Below are 16,840 nucleotides of genomic sequence, written 5' to 3'. Positions count from 1 at the left end.
TTCAGCAGGGTCTGAAGCATGAGGAGCAGCAGGGCCACCGTCACTGGGGAATGGGCACAAAGGAGTAGGCAGGAGGCAGAGTTAGGAAGTGCAGAGGAATGGGAACAGCGTGGGGCATGCTATGGTGTATAGCAATGGATTCTGCACTGGCAGAGGGTGGGTGCAGCTTCCTTGCCTAGCCACCTAAATTTTCAGGTGCTCGGAGGCAAAATTCATCCCAGATATTTAATAAGAAACTTTGGTCCTTGGAGGGTCTGGCTTCTCACTACTGCTTATAGAGGAAGCCTAGACCTAAAAATTAGACTACATGCCTACTTCTCTGGCACTTCCAATGTTGAGTGAGATAAATTTAACTCTATTGTCTGGTGAACTCCGATTTTCTGAAAAAACCTCCTGTCTCACTGAAATCCTGATAGCATCCAGTATCCACATTTAGTTTATTTGGCAACTGCTTATGTCACATACAATAATCCTGTTTTTGCTAGCACTAATTGAAAAGTCTCTAGAAAGCATGGTTACAGGAGTCCACTAGACCTAGAGGTTTTAGGCTTCAAAAGCTGCAGTGGCTGTAGTGCCCAGCAATGCTGCACACAACTTCTGACTTTTGATGTTCTCAAACATGAACAAGGTGAACATCAGAGCCCTTCTGACAAGGCAGGTCTCCAGGGCCTCACAGTCCCTGTCATTCAGAGAGGGGAAAAAGAGGTGGTGAAATAGAAACCATCTCACGCGTGGCACTGCTGCAGCCAGGCAGCTAGGCTGTCTCATTGCATTACAGAACGACGTGGTGGCTTGCTGGGGCAGGGCTCTGATAAAGGCAGCTGCAGGAGGTTTTCCCCTCAGTCAGGGCTGAAGTCTATTTACACCCACAGAGGCCTTTTTTCCTTCCCCTGTTGACCCTAATACTGCTAGGGGGTCCCTAGAAGGGACCTCGATAGTTCTCTGGGAGACTGTAACATTTAGTGCAGGAACAAACACATATAGGAGAATAATCCCTGAGGTCTGACTGCCAAACTTGCTATCCCTTTTGTAGGAATGCCTGCTGTAAAAAAGAGCACCAACTGGTAATAAATTGCAGATTAAAGAACTTGCGCTGACTGTGACATGATAGGTGCTGCAAATGGAAAGCCTGAGCACAGAGAAGAGATGGGTGATTTATCATCCCATACACGTTTCTAACCCCGACTCCCAAGGCTTCACCTCCAACTCTGTAGCAATGCATCTGCCAGCCAGCCCTGATACAGCTGGAAGGCAATGCTCATCGCAGCCCTGGCAAGGAGGGAGTGGAGACTGCCCATATGTAGACGCTACCTCAGTTTCCTGCAGCAACCATTTTCATATTACTCGCAGACTTAAAGGTTGCTAAAACCACAGTGGTATTTGCTGGTAGCTCAAATCAGGTCATTTAAGAGCTTCCTCTGGCACTATTTGCACTGTTTTGCTTAAAATCATCCACCAGTAAGAGCGAGGCTACTAAATGTGGACCTATTTCCCAGGAAGAAACAGTATTACACGGGGTTGCTTAGGAAACACAACACATTACTCCAAACTGCTTTGCAGAAGGCAAAATTAAGATGGAAATTCCAGGAGGAATCCAAAGGCAGAGTAAGGACCTTCATGGAAAAAGAGGGTGTCAGGCTGCAGCTTCTTCTGACATGATGAGATCTGCTTGTGATGATAGTGCTACAATAGAAGAATGGTTTTGAACTTGTGAACGCAAGGTTACAAAAGCATCTGTAACCCAATAAGAACTGCTCTGGGAATCAGTAATCTGAAACATTTGCAAAATTTGTTTGCTCTTCCTTTTCTTCTGACTGTATGAGAGTATCTATATTCTATTAAAGCACTTTTACTGTCCTTTCATCTGTATCATAAAATCTCTAGATGGTTTCCTGCTTCTTTACATGCTGTCAGTGCCACTTACAGGAATTTTGATCTTCATTTACATGAAACATGTTTTGAAGTGGAATTTTGAGAAATGCGGTTTTGCTATATGTTGCAGTGTAACATTGTTCACAATACCATCAAAATATTTACAAAAATAAATGTTATTATGTTCCAGAGTTAAATGAGTTTATTTTCCCAACACATCTGAGTGATAGCAAACCACTCAGATCTACTAAAAACAGAGTTGTTTTTTAGGCATGTAAGGATGCTTCTCAGACATAAAGCCTAAACACTGAAAAGTCTCCACTAGTTGTGTAATCAGAAACTCTGAGTTCTTGTGGTTCAGGATTTTTGTAGCATTTTTACAGTTTATGGGAGGCATCATTGGCCTAACAGAATATTATAGCATCTAGAAATCAGTATGACTTTATAGCTAGGAGAAGGAAATAGGATGTCAAAAGGATTTATTCAAAGTAACAGCGTGACTTGTGATTGTTGAAAATAGAAAGATTTGCAGAAATTGAGTGGCCATGACAGTTTAATTTTGGCACCATGGCAGTGAACATAGAAAGCCCCCAGAAACAGGTGCAGTGGAACCCTAACTTGTAATTGACCATTGTCTGAAAGCAGAGATCTGTAGCAGCAACTGTCCAAAATCAGGATTTATAGTAAGACAGAAGATTAAACAGCAACCTAGTGGGAGCTGTTCAGACAAAGGTATAACCTCTAGTTAACTTAGGTGATTTCAATACTAAAAAACACACCCCTAGGAGGAAATTTTACATGTAAATGTAGGACCACCTTAGTACAATGTGAGATCACCTTAGTATAATGAGTTGGATGGGTGTTTAGACGTGTGTAGAGGAGTTTCTGTTATGTAAAAGTAATTAACCAATCAGGTATTTTGTTGTAAATTCTCTGTAAGGAATACAGAGATTTAATAGTCTACAGTCAGTGTTTAGGAGAGAGAGGCGCGTAATTTACCAGAAGTCATGTCCCCATCACTGATCCAATGCTTCATACCTCTATGTAAACACACAAATAGTGCATCTGCACATTATGATAACTGTTACCAAAACCAGAAGGAACACTTCACTCTTCAAAGAAATCTGCAGTGTATTATGATAGCCTCAAAACAACAATACTGAGACTAGCTTTGTCTTACAGCAGGCCTGACGCAAATTTGACTTCATCAAGACCAATTAAGTGAGGCATTAATTCAGAACAGTCAATATATTCTCAGAGAACTGATAACTTACGCATGCTGCCAGTGATGCTGTGAAGCCAAAAATGAAATTCTGATTTTAAAAGTCCTGTTAATTTTCCTTATGTTGGTCATATTTAGAAGCACTTATTATCCACAATCAGGTATTTCTTAATATGACTGCTGAATTTCAAAGACTGGATGGCAACATAATGAAGTCCATGAACGAACACAAAAACTACATTTATAATGGAAAATTAATGTAAATCTCAGCAGAGGATTTGTGAATTCCTATGTGAAGCATTATTCTACGCGTTAACCACAGTAACACACATGCTGGAGAACTCACTTGTATCATTGGTAGTGGTGATAATATGAAGACAACACACTTTTCTTAATATACTATGGAACATGTCCATTTGTTTATTCCTACTCCTTTTAGATATAGTGGCAACACTGACTGTGAGTGTATTGCTGTTCTGCTCTCCAAGAGCTGCAATGATAGCCCTTAATATACTACAATATTTTAATGAAATAAACATTCTGATGAAGAAAAAAAAATAAATTCATCATCATCACTGAAGTTTCAATGATACAAATAAAAAAAATCATTAGTATTCCAAGATCAAAGTGGTTTGCTTCTCATTTTGATGTCAGATAATATCTGCTGAGCTTCCTGGACACTTGCTGGGAGCTGCAGTCAAGGCAACTCATGTCCCTATTCTTCCTTGCCCAATTTTTGTCTCTCCAATTTCAGGGTGATCCCCCTGGTTGTAACCTGCCATTGCTGTTTCTCAAGTCCTACAACCATGGACACTTTGAGCAAAAAGAATCAGATAGCTCTTGCTACTAGCTATATGTTTTACATATAAATTTTTTCTTTATTAAAAAAGATAACCATGTGAGAAATGGAACAAGGGGTGAGGAAAGAAGCCATGAAGACTCAGAAGACTGCTATAGTATTTGCTAATAGGAAATCCAAATTAATAGAATTAATAGAATTAATATACTGTATCTATTATACAGCTGTAGTGTCACGCAAACTTATTTAATCAACACTTTATTTGGAAAGCAGGCAGACCTGCCCTGGCAGACAGCACTCAGTTCTCTTTTCATAGGTAATTTCCCTGCGCAAGAGGAAGGATTTAAAAATTAGATTCTTCTTTTGCAAGTGTAGTGTGTTAAGGAAAGTACATAATGGATAATGTTTAAAAAATTCATGTGCTTTCATTATGGAAAAAAATTCCTGTATTAGGTGTTGTGGACTCAAGAACATTGTACTGAAAGTCAGTACCTTGGAGCGCAGGCACAGAAAAAAGTAGATCAAGACAAAAAGCGTAATTATAACTCCAAAGGTCTGGATTGGAAGAGTGTTTCATTGTTTTCCTAGTGGAGGCCAAAATACTCCAAGAGCAGGTCTATAATTTTTCATTTAAAGAAGATAGTGTATGCAGTGGATTTTGGACCATTTGCAAATGGAGAAAATGAGACAGAAAACTGAAAGTTGATACTATGTTAATTTTCATAATGAAATTGGTTTAAATTATTGGAAGATGTCATGTATTTTCAAGTTGAACCTGATCACCACTAAAATCTCATGCTATAGAAATTTTCCTTTGCAGAGAGAAAATGACTGAACTTTTGAAATTCAGAATTGTTCTTCAAGAATTCCTTTGGAAGTGTGACACATGATTTCTCTCTAAGTATCTTTCACTAGTGAACATATTTAGCCACATCATGAAAAATTATTTTCATTATTTGAATATGGGGTTTTGGGTGGGGTTTTTTCTAGTATAAAGATCAGATTTACTGATTGGAGGTACTCCAGATCCCTTTTGAGACCCTTATAAACTAGACTCACCTTTCTGACATCAGGAAATTCCTAAGAAAGTTACGTATCACTGTTAGCAGCTTGGCTGTGTGTTTGCCAAGTTCCCTTGGAAGCCTTGGATAAATAGCATCTGAATTTGGCCTTTTGGGCCTATTAATTTTGCCTGTTCATTTCATAGCCTCTTGCACTGGTCTTCTGAATTGAGACACAGCCTTTGGTGTTGCTCATAAAGAAGATTCTAGTATGGGAACCTCCCCGAGTTCTTTCACAGCAAAAACATGCAAAAAAGAACCAATTTTTTTTCCCCTTACTATCTGTAAGGTGATAATCTGTTGCCTTGCATACCTTTTGGAAGGTTTCCTGCTCCTGAAGAAGGACATTTTCATTATTTTCATGTTTCTTCTCAGTCACTTTCTTATTTTGCTTTATTGTGTTTTCATATTCAACTTCATAGTATTTATGCTTCTCTCCTTTTGCTTCATTTCAACACCTACATTTTTGTAGGTTGGTTTCTTGCTGTTCATAGCCTTTCTTGCCTGGTTGTTTAGCTCTGCAAGCATCCTCTGGATCTGTCATCTCAGTAAAAGGAATATAAACATCCTTCAAAATAATGGGAAATAAAAGTGGTTTTGACTTGGGTTCCCAACACTAATTTGCCAAGAAAGCATGCTTGTTTGCCTTTCCCAGAATTAAATTTAAAAGCTCTTGTTTTCAGTTAGAAGCATATACTGGACTTCACAAAAGAAAAGGAAATGATATAGCATTTTATATATGCATGACTATGAAGTTTTTTTTTCTGCTGAAATAAAGTGTGCAGTCTGTTTGAGAAGCAAGAAGCAAGATGAAAGAAAAATTAAGCCAGTTCTCTGAGCGTGCGAAAAGAAGAGCAGCTAGGTTTGTGACCTTGTAAAGTACTATGCACATCAACTGTAAGTACACGCATACTAAAAAAATTCCACATGGACACTAGTTTTTAAATATAAGCATGCCTGCACTTTCCTGGATTGCAGCCCTGGCTTGGTGTTTGGGGCCAAGGTGCATGCTGCATCCTTCTGTTGAGACAGTGATTTACCTTTTCAAAGTCTGTGACTGTCTCTTACCTTCATCCCTGCAACACTGGTATCAGGCTGTAGTGCAAACCCACAAACTACCTTCAGCTTAATTTCACTTGCTAGCTTATTTAAGAAATAGCTCTGTGCTTTTTTCCTCCACTTCTGCCATAGCTGGACGACACTGCCTGTAAATATCTTACTCCTTGACTTTCCTCTGGTACTTTCCCAAAGCCCTCCTCTACTAGTGTAGAACTGAAACCTTGGTTATAGCTTAGCAGATATTGCTATGAGATCACCACCCATCATGCACAGCATTATTGGTTTACCCTTCTAGTGTCCTCCATGCTCCTCCATTTTCCTTCTGTATCCATCTCTTTGGCATATCTTTCTGTAGAAGTAGCTAATAAGCTTTAACACAGTAAAATCACCATCTTGTCATGTATTTGTGTGGTACTCACTCTTCCAGGACAACATTGCTGCAGTACACAAAATTATTAATAACACCATCCTTGATAGAAAGATGTACTCTGATCCTTGAAAATACTGTAAGAAGAAGGACTGCTCAAAGATTAATGCTTTACTGCTGCATAGGATTTAGTATGCATGTTAGTTGTCTGTATCGCTGTTGGATGTGTACTGCATATATTCATCAGTTGCTTGGTTAATTTTTGGGGGGAGGGTGGGGTGTTATTTTTAACTTTTTAAAAACTAATTTGAGCATGTAAAGGGGATTTAGTACAAGTGAAATGAAAGACTATAATATTCAGACATTTGTTTATCAGTTACATGACATTTAAAAACAGGTTTGTTCCTCTGCAGGAGGATAATCCACCTAGGAGTCAATTTTTGTCATTGTTCCTATGGGTGGTCTCTTGCTAATCTTTTTAAGAGCTTCCTGAGACAGCCACAGCATCCACTGCTTTTAATTTACTAGAGCTTTACACTATTTAGCAAAATACATTTTAAAAAAGAAAAAAGAAAAAAAGCATAGACTAACTCCTCAACAGGACAGGGGAGAAAATAAGATGAAAAAGCTTATGGGTCATGATAAGGGCAGAGATCACTTACCAGTTACCATCATGGGCAAAGCAGACTCGACTTGGGGAAAGTTAATTATTTATCACAAATTAAAATAAATTTGGATAGTGAGAAATAAAAACAGAGATTAAAGCAACACCTTCCTCCTGCTCCCTCTTCCCAGGCTCAACTTCACTGCTTTAGTTTGTCCACTACCCTCATCATCCACCACTCTGAGTGGCACAGGGGCAGAGGGTTTAGGGGCCTGTCCATAGCAGCTCCTCTCTGCTGCACCTTTCTCCTCACGCTGTTCCCTGCTCCAGCATTGGTCCTCCATGGGCTGCAGTCCTTCAGTATAAACGTGCTCCAGCGTGGGTCATGGAAGTCCTACATATTCACTCTGGGGATGGGTGCAGAACAATCTAAGTGTTTAAGTGAAGCAAGACTTGTTCGGAGTTCTTGTGTCTTTTATTTGACTGGCTGTCGCACCTGGTGAACATAAAAGCTATAGCTCAGAGCATATAAAACATCCAGGGCTGTTATAGAAGCAGTTAAAAACTCCATATTCAAACTTTACCTTCCCAGTATCGTCGGAAAAAACAATTCAGAAAGCTGGTAACACTGCAAGGGTTTGTCTGCACTGCGTACAGGAAACTTACATAGCATTGTGATGTTGCATGGTAAGTGCTATCACCTTGTAGAAACAGAATGCACTTGTTGGTCACTCAGCACCTTTTGTTTCATACTTATCTGTTAGCCTCAGCTAGTATGTTTGTCTTTGAAAGAGTTCTCTGGAGATCACTTCTTTTTTTTTCTCTCCCCAGTGTGTGATTGTGCTGCATACAGCTTAACCTTGGCTTTCAGGTATGAAACACAATATAAAAGCTGAGGTAAAGTTACTTTTGTTTCCAAGCTGAAATGACCATTCCTAGTAATCAGAGCAGGTTGTTTAAGAAATAGTGAATAATTTCTGTCTAGTGCTCTGGATGCATTTATATTCCTCCAAACTGAGATAAGTTCTTAGGGCACTAAGTATTTAATGGCATACTACAGATAATGGCATGATGACCTTTCCCATGATGTATCTCACTACTAGACACTATACAGACATATTAAAGGTGAAGCCAGGATGTAGTCCTGACCCAAAGAAAACCTTGGTGAAACCTGGTGAATTAGACAACAGCCAGAATTCATTATAACCATTTCAGAGAAAAAACAACTTTCAACTTTCTACTGAATCCTTAATTTGCAGAAAGAAATATTCCAGGCTAGCACTTAAAAAAGCACCAAGAACTTGACAGAATCCCCAGTTTGGAAGAGACATTGCACAGTAATTTAAAAGCGAACAGCTGATAAAAAAGCTGGTACAAAATGCTCAGTTTTGTCCTTTTGAAGTGCAACTGAAACATTGCAAACTGTGAGGTTTGAACAGATTTGCTTCAGGAGTCACACAAGTCCTCATTTGAAGAATGGCTTTAAGTTGCTCAAATCTATGAACAGCTGCTCAAGTGGACAAGGTACAAAGCAGAACCAAAGATTAATATGTGTATTTAAATGCTCTTTCCAGCTATTTAATGAAACATATGCACACAATCTTCTTTTGGCAAAGCAAGGAGCAATTCCCAGCATTTGAGAAAAATACAGGAGTTATTTTAATGTAAAAGAAGTAAGAAAAGGCCATCACTCCAGCGAAATGGGCTTGAGAGGCTCAAACCTGTTCTCTCATGTGTAAGAGTGTGCGTGCATTGAAAGACTGCATTTAATGGCTGTGATACTGCACTGGAGAAAATGCAGTGTTAAGAAGTACCTGAGAAGAGCCTGGAGGTTTTCAGAGAAAGACAGAGGAAGTGAAAAAGAATACAGAAAATTGCTCACTTGTCTGTGCAGTTTATATTGTTAAGTTTGTTTTCAAAGTCCTGCTACTGCCTCGCCTCAGCTAAAAGCACAAATGACCATCTGCTGCCCCCTTCCTGTTTATCACACTCATTTTGAAGCATTTCCCGTAACTTAGTTTGACACTAACAGTGAAAGAGTCTTCAATAGAAAGAACTGATAGAAAGACCTTGAGATGGAGAATGAAGAGGGTTACACAGAACTTCATTTCAAAGCAAGGAAGAAAAGTGTCAAAGCAGGTGAGCACATAAGCATTTATGCTAGGCCTTCAGACTTTTGTAAATAACAAATCTCTTCAGCTATATTTGGCTATATTTGAGTTACCAAAAAAAAAACCCAAATCTGCCCAAATTTGAGTTGGTGTTACTTAATTTGCCAATGATTTATGGCAGTATAGAGAGAAATATGGTGGATAGTAGATAAAATGCAGTATTAATATTACCACAAGACTTTGAGTACAGATGCCAACAGTTCCAGTACAAAATGGAGACTAGGAGACAGAGGCATATAAGGGAAACATCAGGCACAGTTGGCAGCAAGTCTGGCAGTGGTTGATGGCTCATTAACTAAATTTAATTTTTCTACAGGGTTTTTGGTTGGATTTTTTTGTTTTACTTTTGTTTTTAGGAATCACAGCTAAGAAGAAGATAAGAAAAATTTAAATGAAAAATGTAAGACAGCAACTTACTGTCCAGTAACTATCCTTTTTCAACAGCTTCTGGGGATTTTGTCAAAAGTGTCAGGAGACAAGAGAGAAAGTATAAAAATATGTGCTGGAAGGATTTCATGCTTATCCTTGCTAATATTTATTTATCTTAAATGTCCCATGGAATTGCTTCTCAGATCATAAATACCAAGTTCTCAGAGCAATTAGATAACCAGTTTCCAAACAGTTAATCAGTTATGATGATCAGTTCCTGAGAAATCCTGGCTGCACATTTATGTAAGAACAATTTTTAATAGAAAAACAGCAAAAGCCAACTTCAGCTACTCATAAATTGGGTGCATTTTTATTGATGTAAATTGTGCCGATTTGCCTATTATACAACAACTTAGCTGAGAACCTGTTCCCAAATGCAGTAAAAGCACAGAAACAGCAAAATCAAGAAAAAAAAATCAGAAAAGTGATCATAAAAGCAAATTTTTCTTTAACTAAGAATTTTCAATGGTCTTTAAAATATTTGTCAAAGTGCACAAAAGCATTGCTGTGATGACTGAATATTTCAATTTAAAAGAACAAAAAGTCAGACAAAGCATACACAGAATAGTGACCACATTTTCAACCCACAAAGCTGGGTTTAAAATGCTTTATCTTCATTGTCTACCTGCATGATTGGGTAGCATGATACGGCAGGGCAGCAGAAAGATTTCAGGTAAGCAGCTAAAGAGAACAGTGCTTTCATTTAGCTTGTTAGGCAATGCACTGCAAGCTGAGCCTCTACTTGTAGTGAAAGTAGTGTGAGGTAGCTTTAGACACAGATTACTCATAGTAGCATGATGTACAATGTGGAATATAGAAGTGTGTTCACCTCTGGTGGTCAGAGTGGTCAGAAATGGTTGCAGTGCCTCATTGGCATAACCTAGGGCAATACCCGTGCCAGTTGATGTAGCACAGAGGGAAGGCCACAGTCCAGAGCTCCCCTTGCAGTCCCATCCAATCTTGCCAGTGATGAAAGCTGCAGAGCTGTCTTGAGGAGCTGGGCAAAGGCTGAGCTGTCAGCCTGTGCTGTGTTGTCAGCGCTGCGGTATTGCTGCTACTGGAGCTCAACATGGGCAGCTGAGTGCTCATTTAAGTATTTACACAAGTCACTGTTACTGCTTTGCCTGCAGCCTAGCGTTTGTGCAAATCATGGCAGAGTTAAGGTTAGACTCCAGATATTCTAATTACCTTTTTTTTATGGCAAAATCAGGGTGTAGTACCCACAGTAAGAAGGAAAATGCACACAAATGCTTAACCATAATATGTTGCGTAGTTAGTGAAAAGTACTGCATTCTCTTTACATATATTTGCCATCAGAACAGGGTGGCAATATAACAACAGTGGGGATTAGCTGTTTGAATATTTAAAGATGTCTAGTCACAGTCACAGCATTCCCCATGAAAGTATGATTGAATAGACAAATGAGGAAAAAAGATGTTTGACTTCTGTGCAAAACACTGATAGCTAGAAACGAGACCTGGAGTGTTAATGGAAATGAGTTTATCATGCAGCACAAAGTTCAAATCATGACATGATTTGAAATACAGCTCCACACATTGCATTTTTTAAACCAAAGTGTAGAAGCAGCTGATTCACATCTGATCTGCACCACCAGCACTTCAAATGCAATGGCTTTTAAAGGATACTTCCATGGGTTACTTCCCGATCTTATTTCCTGCTTAGAGAATAAGTTCTCTACCAGGTATAACATTTTGGCACTCTGTTTTCTCTTCCAAGAATAGACATTTCCATGAAAAGGAAAATAATCCTTCTGTTATTCTCTGATTTTATTCCTGAGCCCTAACTCACAGAAGGTTCACATGTAAAGTCTTTTTTCCCCATGAAGTTAAGTTTGGACGAAGTGAACAGCGCATTATGCCTTGGTCTTTCTAGAAGAACATTCACAAAGCTTTTTTCTGAAATCACTACTATTAGAAAGCTGGGAATAAAAATTAACATGACATTTCCTGCATAGCTGGGCAACTTCTATTCTCCTCCCTGTTCCTTTGAGTGTCATAGAACATCTTTTATGCCTCAGTTATTTTAAAGAGCTTTGTGGTACTGCAGCCTACAGTAACTATAACTAGTGGGTCCTGGAGTTCAATTTTCAGAGAATCTACTGGTCCTTTCTTGATTGATAATGTTGGTATTCATAGCTCTATAACCTAATTTTTGTTCTTACTTGTTATATACATCTCTTTCTTTGAAACTGTTAGAAACTTCAGTTCTTCCTTTTTACTAAGTTTGTGAGGTTTTCTTTAGCAATGTTTGTTAAGTTCTTGCTGTTACATCTAACAGTCTTCATGATATCTGCAAGTGACAACCCCCTGCTACAAGGAAGCAGAAACTGTTCAGTAGCTGTGCCTAACAAAACCTCAAATGAAGTGAAACTGTTCAGTAGCTGTGCCTCTCAAAACCTCAAATGAAGTGGCAAACAGTGAAGACAGCATGGGAAAATTCAAGCCTCCCAGAAGTTTTCCTAAATAAAAGTTTATTAGAAGCAAGAACCACTTGATATGCAGGAGGAAACCAGAAGGGAAAAAGCAAATGCGACAATGCGCATTGCAAAGTGACAGAGTTGGACGTTCTGTCTGAAAGATGTCTAGAGAAGCTCAGATTTATGTTCTGGGTAGCATCTAATGTTGTGTTCATAAAACCCTCTTATTTCTTGCAGAACTTCCCTCTAATTCTTCAGGCTTGCGGTATCTTGCTGCTCTCTCAGGATTTCTGAATGTTGTATTTCTGGGAGCTGTGATCACATTAACTCAGAAATGTGAGTGACCAAGTGAAATGTTTTGCTTTAATTCCTGCCAGCGAATGTTTTGCTTTAATTAATTCATAACTTAAACAGGTTTTGCAAACTGTTTTGATAAGGTGACAAGAACACATGCTTTCTACTATTGAGTTTCTCTCCTTCCTCTCCCTTTCCAAAACTGAAGAAACCACCAAGAATCCATCCATCAGTTTGGAAAAACTCATTTAGTAATGAAACAGAACTCACTCCAGGTATATGGAGAAATGTGGGACTCTAAAAGTGGACTTTGCATTGTGCACAGAATTTGTGCATAAGCACTGGGTCACTGTCAGCATTGATCATGTGCACACAAAACTTACCTGTCCAGCACAGATGTGTCCCATTAACCCTGAGCAGCTAAACTCAGAGAGAAACACTTGCAGTAATCCTGGCCAAGCATGTTCAACAAGTTTTTAGGTTACCATCAACAAGCATCTGAATATTGATCAAGGAATCTAATTTTAGTTTCCTCCTTTAGAAAATCTTTGTTTGGTAGTCCCAATGTCCAGCCTACTTCTGGACAACAAAATCACTTTGCACATCAAACCCACTTGAGAACTCAAGAGAAAATGAGAATTCAGAAGCACTTCTGGGCATAAGTATCCTGCAGAGCTAGCTGGTCTCCCTTTCTCTGGATGTGAGTCCTGCCCTTTCACATCAACCCATTTTTTTCTGAAATAAGCTCAATACAAACTTCAGGAACTGGAAAATCAAAGGCACAGCCATGTCATTTGAAGGATAACTTCAAGGTTGCAGACCATGTTGTCAAAAGCAGGATGATAGTGGACTCTGTCATTGTGAAGTGCATGCTCTAGTGTCCACTTACAATTTACTGGAAGGATGACTGAGCAGTTTCAATTTCCACTTAAAGCTCCCTTTATTATCCATGGATAAATACTATGAGGTTTCTATACAGTTCACTTGTAAGCTTTACATTAAAATGTTGGAGATTCTTGTCCAGGTGACTTGCTATCAAGTGACAGGTGGAATACCAGAGAAAATGTTTCTGAAAGCGACAATATCGTTGAGGAAGATCTTTCTGAAAACAGCTTACTGACTACTTTAAAGGAAAGCTTATGCGTGCATACAAATGGTAAGGAAGTAAAGTCTCGCTCATAGTAGCATAAATGGTTTGAAGATCTTGAAAAGATTAATATAAAATTAAACACCTACACAAAGTTACTGACCTTTACCTACCAGAATAAGCATGCTTCTAGTCATAAAGATGTATAAAGTGAACTATTTTAGTGTTCCATCCTCAAAAATTTTAGTTTAAACAGAAAATAAAAGTGGAGCAGTATTAATTAATGTATCTGTTGTTTCTCCATGGATGCCATTGGATTCTGATTGCAGCAAAGCTGAGGTTTTTTTTCTATGGCTTTCACCCCAAATATTATGTGAAATATTTAGTACAATTATCTTGATTCTGAAATATTTAAAAGCATCAAGTGATCCCTAATCAAAGAAGGACTGTCCTTATTACCACTGTAAAGCAAGGACAATGTGTTTTCTTAAAAGCTATACCATCACAATTTTGGCCTTGGTTTAAAGCTTATTTACTTTCTTATTCAAAAGCCTCAGAAAAAGCAGAAGCCAATAATAATCATATCAGTTGTAAAAAAAAAAGGAAGTGACAAAATCGCTTCACCTTAAACTCTCCACAGACTCCAGATGTGAACTCTGTCCCATTGGCTGGAAGCTGCTTTATGGGAGATGTTATTTCTACTCAGAAATGCGTGACACCTGGGAGAATAGTAGGAAGTATTGCTCAGGAAAAAGATCTGAGCTCCTGATTATAGAGGATGAGACTGAAATGGTAAGCTTGTAAGGCACTCTGTGGTTCAAGTACTCTTTTTACTTATACTTTGTGAATCCACATATCAAAGTACACCTTTCCATGTACTTTTAGAAGCCATTTCTAATTCAGATGCACTCATGAAAGGCATTGTCAGTTTAAAGTGCGCTGATGATTGGCTTCTCAGTAGAAATGGCCTCATGTTGTTGCACGGGAGGTTTAGATTAGATATTAGGAAAAATTTCTTCACTGAAAGGGTTATCAGACATTGGAAAAAGCTGCCCAGGGCAGTGGTTGAGTCACCATCCATCGAGGTATTTAAAAGACAGGTAGATTAAGTGCTTAGAGACATGGTTTAGTAGTGGACAGGTTATGGTTGGACTTGATGATCTTAAAGGTTTTTTCAACCAAATAATTCTATTATTTGAGTCAAACAGAACACAAATAGCCTACATTTCATTTAAATAGATGCAGCGATATACCTAGAGATTATCTCTAGCAAGAAGTAGCTGGTGTTTGAAAGATTCTTGCATGTTTTATTCCAAATCAAACCTCTTCAGAACTAAGCTGTCATAAAGGCTGTTGCTTTTCTTGGAGGGATGGAGCTGTTTCTCTGTACTTTGTACATTTTTAAATGTCAGTACCAGGTCTGCAGCAATGGAGAAACAGTTCTGTAGACTAAACCCTAACCTGTAGTGTGTCTCTTCTGTGCTGCCAAATTTGCTTATAGGTGACTAGGTTCAGACAGTCACTTCTAGAGTATCCAGGAGGGTGAGCTGGCAAAATGATCACCTCTCTTCCTTGCAAGGGGGGAAAAAGAGGAAGTAGCTTCAGCTCTTATAATTCAGATCAACCTGATCCTCATCTGAAATGTGCTAATGGAATGGGCCTGGGGCCATCGAGGAGCCATAGATTAGCTCCTTGGTTGCACTGCTTAACATTGTTAGCCACAGTATTGGTTAGTAGAGAATTAATTTCTAATTTTCATGTTTGGTGTTTTTTTCCTTCTTCTCAATTTCTTGCAAGAATCCTCTGGAGTCTTTGTGCATGAAAGCCCTGCTGTTTTTAAAATATAAATTAACACTGTATGTTACTGGTGCTGGAGTTTTATGAAGTGTCATTATCATGAGAGTTTAAAGACATGTCTCTCTCTAGGATTTCTTGAACAAACTGAAGGATAAAGATACTGGCTTTGTTTGGACTGGATTAAGCTTCAATGAGAAGGAAGGAAGATGGGTGTGGCTCAATGATCCCAAACATCCAGGGCACAGGTAGGCTCATTCTGGACTAAATCTGTGTTGGCTTCCATGACGTGTTCTTCACTTTCTGTGCCTGAGCTGTTCAGCATTAGACCATGAGAAAGTAGTAGTAAGATGCCACAGCCCATACTCCAGTTAGGCAGCTCAGCCTATTCTGATTTTTCTCAATACAGATTTCTTATCAAAATATGCAGTTGAAAAGTGAAGTTCTTTGACAGCTTTCAGAAAAGGAACTAATTTTATTAGGAGTTGCTTATGTTGTGTAAGCTTTTTACTTCCAGATGCATAACAAGTAGTGAAACAGAGAAAGGATGAAGGCTACTAAACAAACAAAACCTTTCTGTATGTCAGAGAATCAAAATAATGACAGTGTAAAGACAAATAAATCCAGTTTTTTTGTTTTCATTCTTTGTCTATGCAAACAATTTTTTTCCAATGATTTTCATATCTGTGTGTTCTTTCTTGCAGTTTTACAATAAAAGGGAGGAAGAAAGAAGAAAAATGTGCTGCCTATAAGTTGACAGAAATGCATGCTGATAACTGCCACTCCCTGTACAAGTGGATTTGCAAGAAGAGTGCAGTCCTTCTGGCTATATAAGATATTGTAAAGTGAATAGCATCTTGGAAGGTTTACACCACTTTACAGTGTAAAATCGTTGACCTGAATTGTGATCAATCAATGCATTGTGATTCTATTTGTGATTAAAGTCCAGGAAAATTTCAGGATTGTGTCTCTCGTCTTTTAAGATGAAGGTACAAAATCGATGTGCCTTTGTGCATGCTGATGCACTGCCCCTTAGAGCTATTAAAACAAGCAGCTTGCAGACTTTAAGTAGCTGTAGAGTCTAAGAGTTGTGCAAACCACAGGTAAAATGAAGGGGTTTTTACCAGTCTGGCAACTAGATCGTGCAGCAGGCAAAAGGCTGATATTACTACTTCAGGTGAAGATGTGATAATCATTCCTGTGCACTTAAATGAGCCTGCAGTTCTCACCGCTGAAGGTCCAATATGGGAAGATAACATAGCTCTACACAAGAGAAAGTCAAGATACAGTATTTTTTCGGAAAACTTTAATTTCCTGTACATTATTCAGTGTTACACAATTTGGCACTTAAAAAGACCATAACTGCTTCTTCAATTTGGATGTGAGATTTAGTTGCCTGATATGATATCTTTGTTCTATTAGCATGCTAGAAATGGCAAAATCATATTTATGGGGCTACAGGGCTACAATCCTTCCTTTTGTGAGTCACAGACACTTTTAACAAGTCAGAAATGAATGTTGCAACCCCTCGACATCTTGAGGCTACTGATCAGGATGAGACAGCAGATCCCAGGGATGTTTTCTCTTTTCTCTCTGATCTTACCTCATGATAACTTGTCCAGGTTTGAAAGTAATCTGTAGTTC

At 38.7% G+C, this 16,840-nt stretch overlaps 1 protein-coding gene across 1 annotated transcript; it reads left to right on the top strand.

Annotated features, from left to right (window-relative positions):
- The first annotated feature begins 9,059 nt into the window (after positions 1-9,059).
- Positions 9,060-16,030, top strand: LOC104545184 (killer cell lectin-like receptor subfamily F member 1). The gene is made up of 6 exons (XM_010190246.1): positions 9,060-9,123; positions 12,259-12,357; positions 13,340-13,471; positions 14,043-14,194; positions 15,329-15,444; positions 15,901-16,030. The coding sequence occupies exons 1-6, from the start codon at positions 9,060-9,062 to the stop codon at positions 16,028-16,030; spliced, it is 693 nt and encodes a 230-aa protein (XP_010188548.1).
- The last annotated feature ends 810 nt before the right edge of the window (positions 16,031-16,840 follow it).

This window comes from Mesitornis unicolor, unplaced genomic scaffold (assembly GCF_000695765.1).
Source record: "Mesitornis unicolor isolate BGI_N332 unplaced genomic scaffold, ASM69576v1 scaffold40378, whole genome shotgun sequence".
Classification (NCBI taxonomy): Eukaryota; Metazoa; Chordata; class Aves; order Mesitornithiformes; family Mesitornithidae; genus Mesitornis; species Mesitornis unicolor.
The sequence above is the reverse complement of the archived record's forward strand: the minus strand, read 5'-3'. Positions and strand labels throughout refer to the sequence as shown.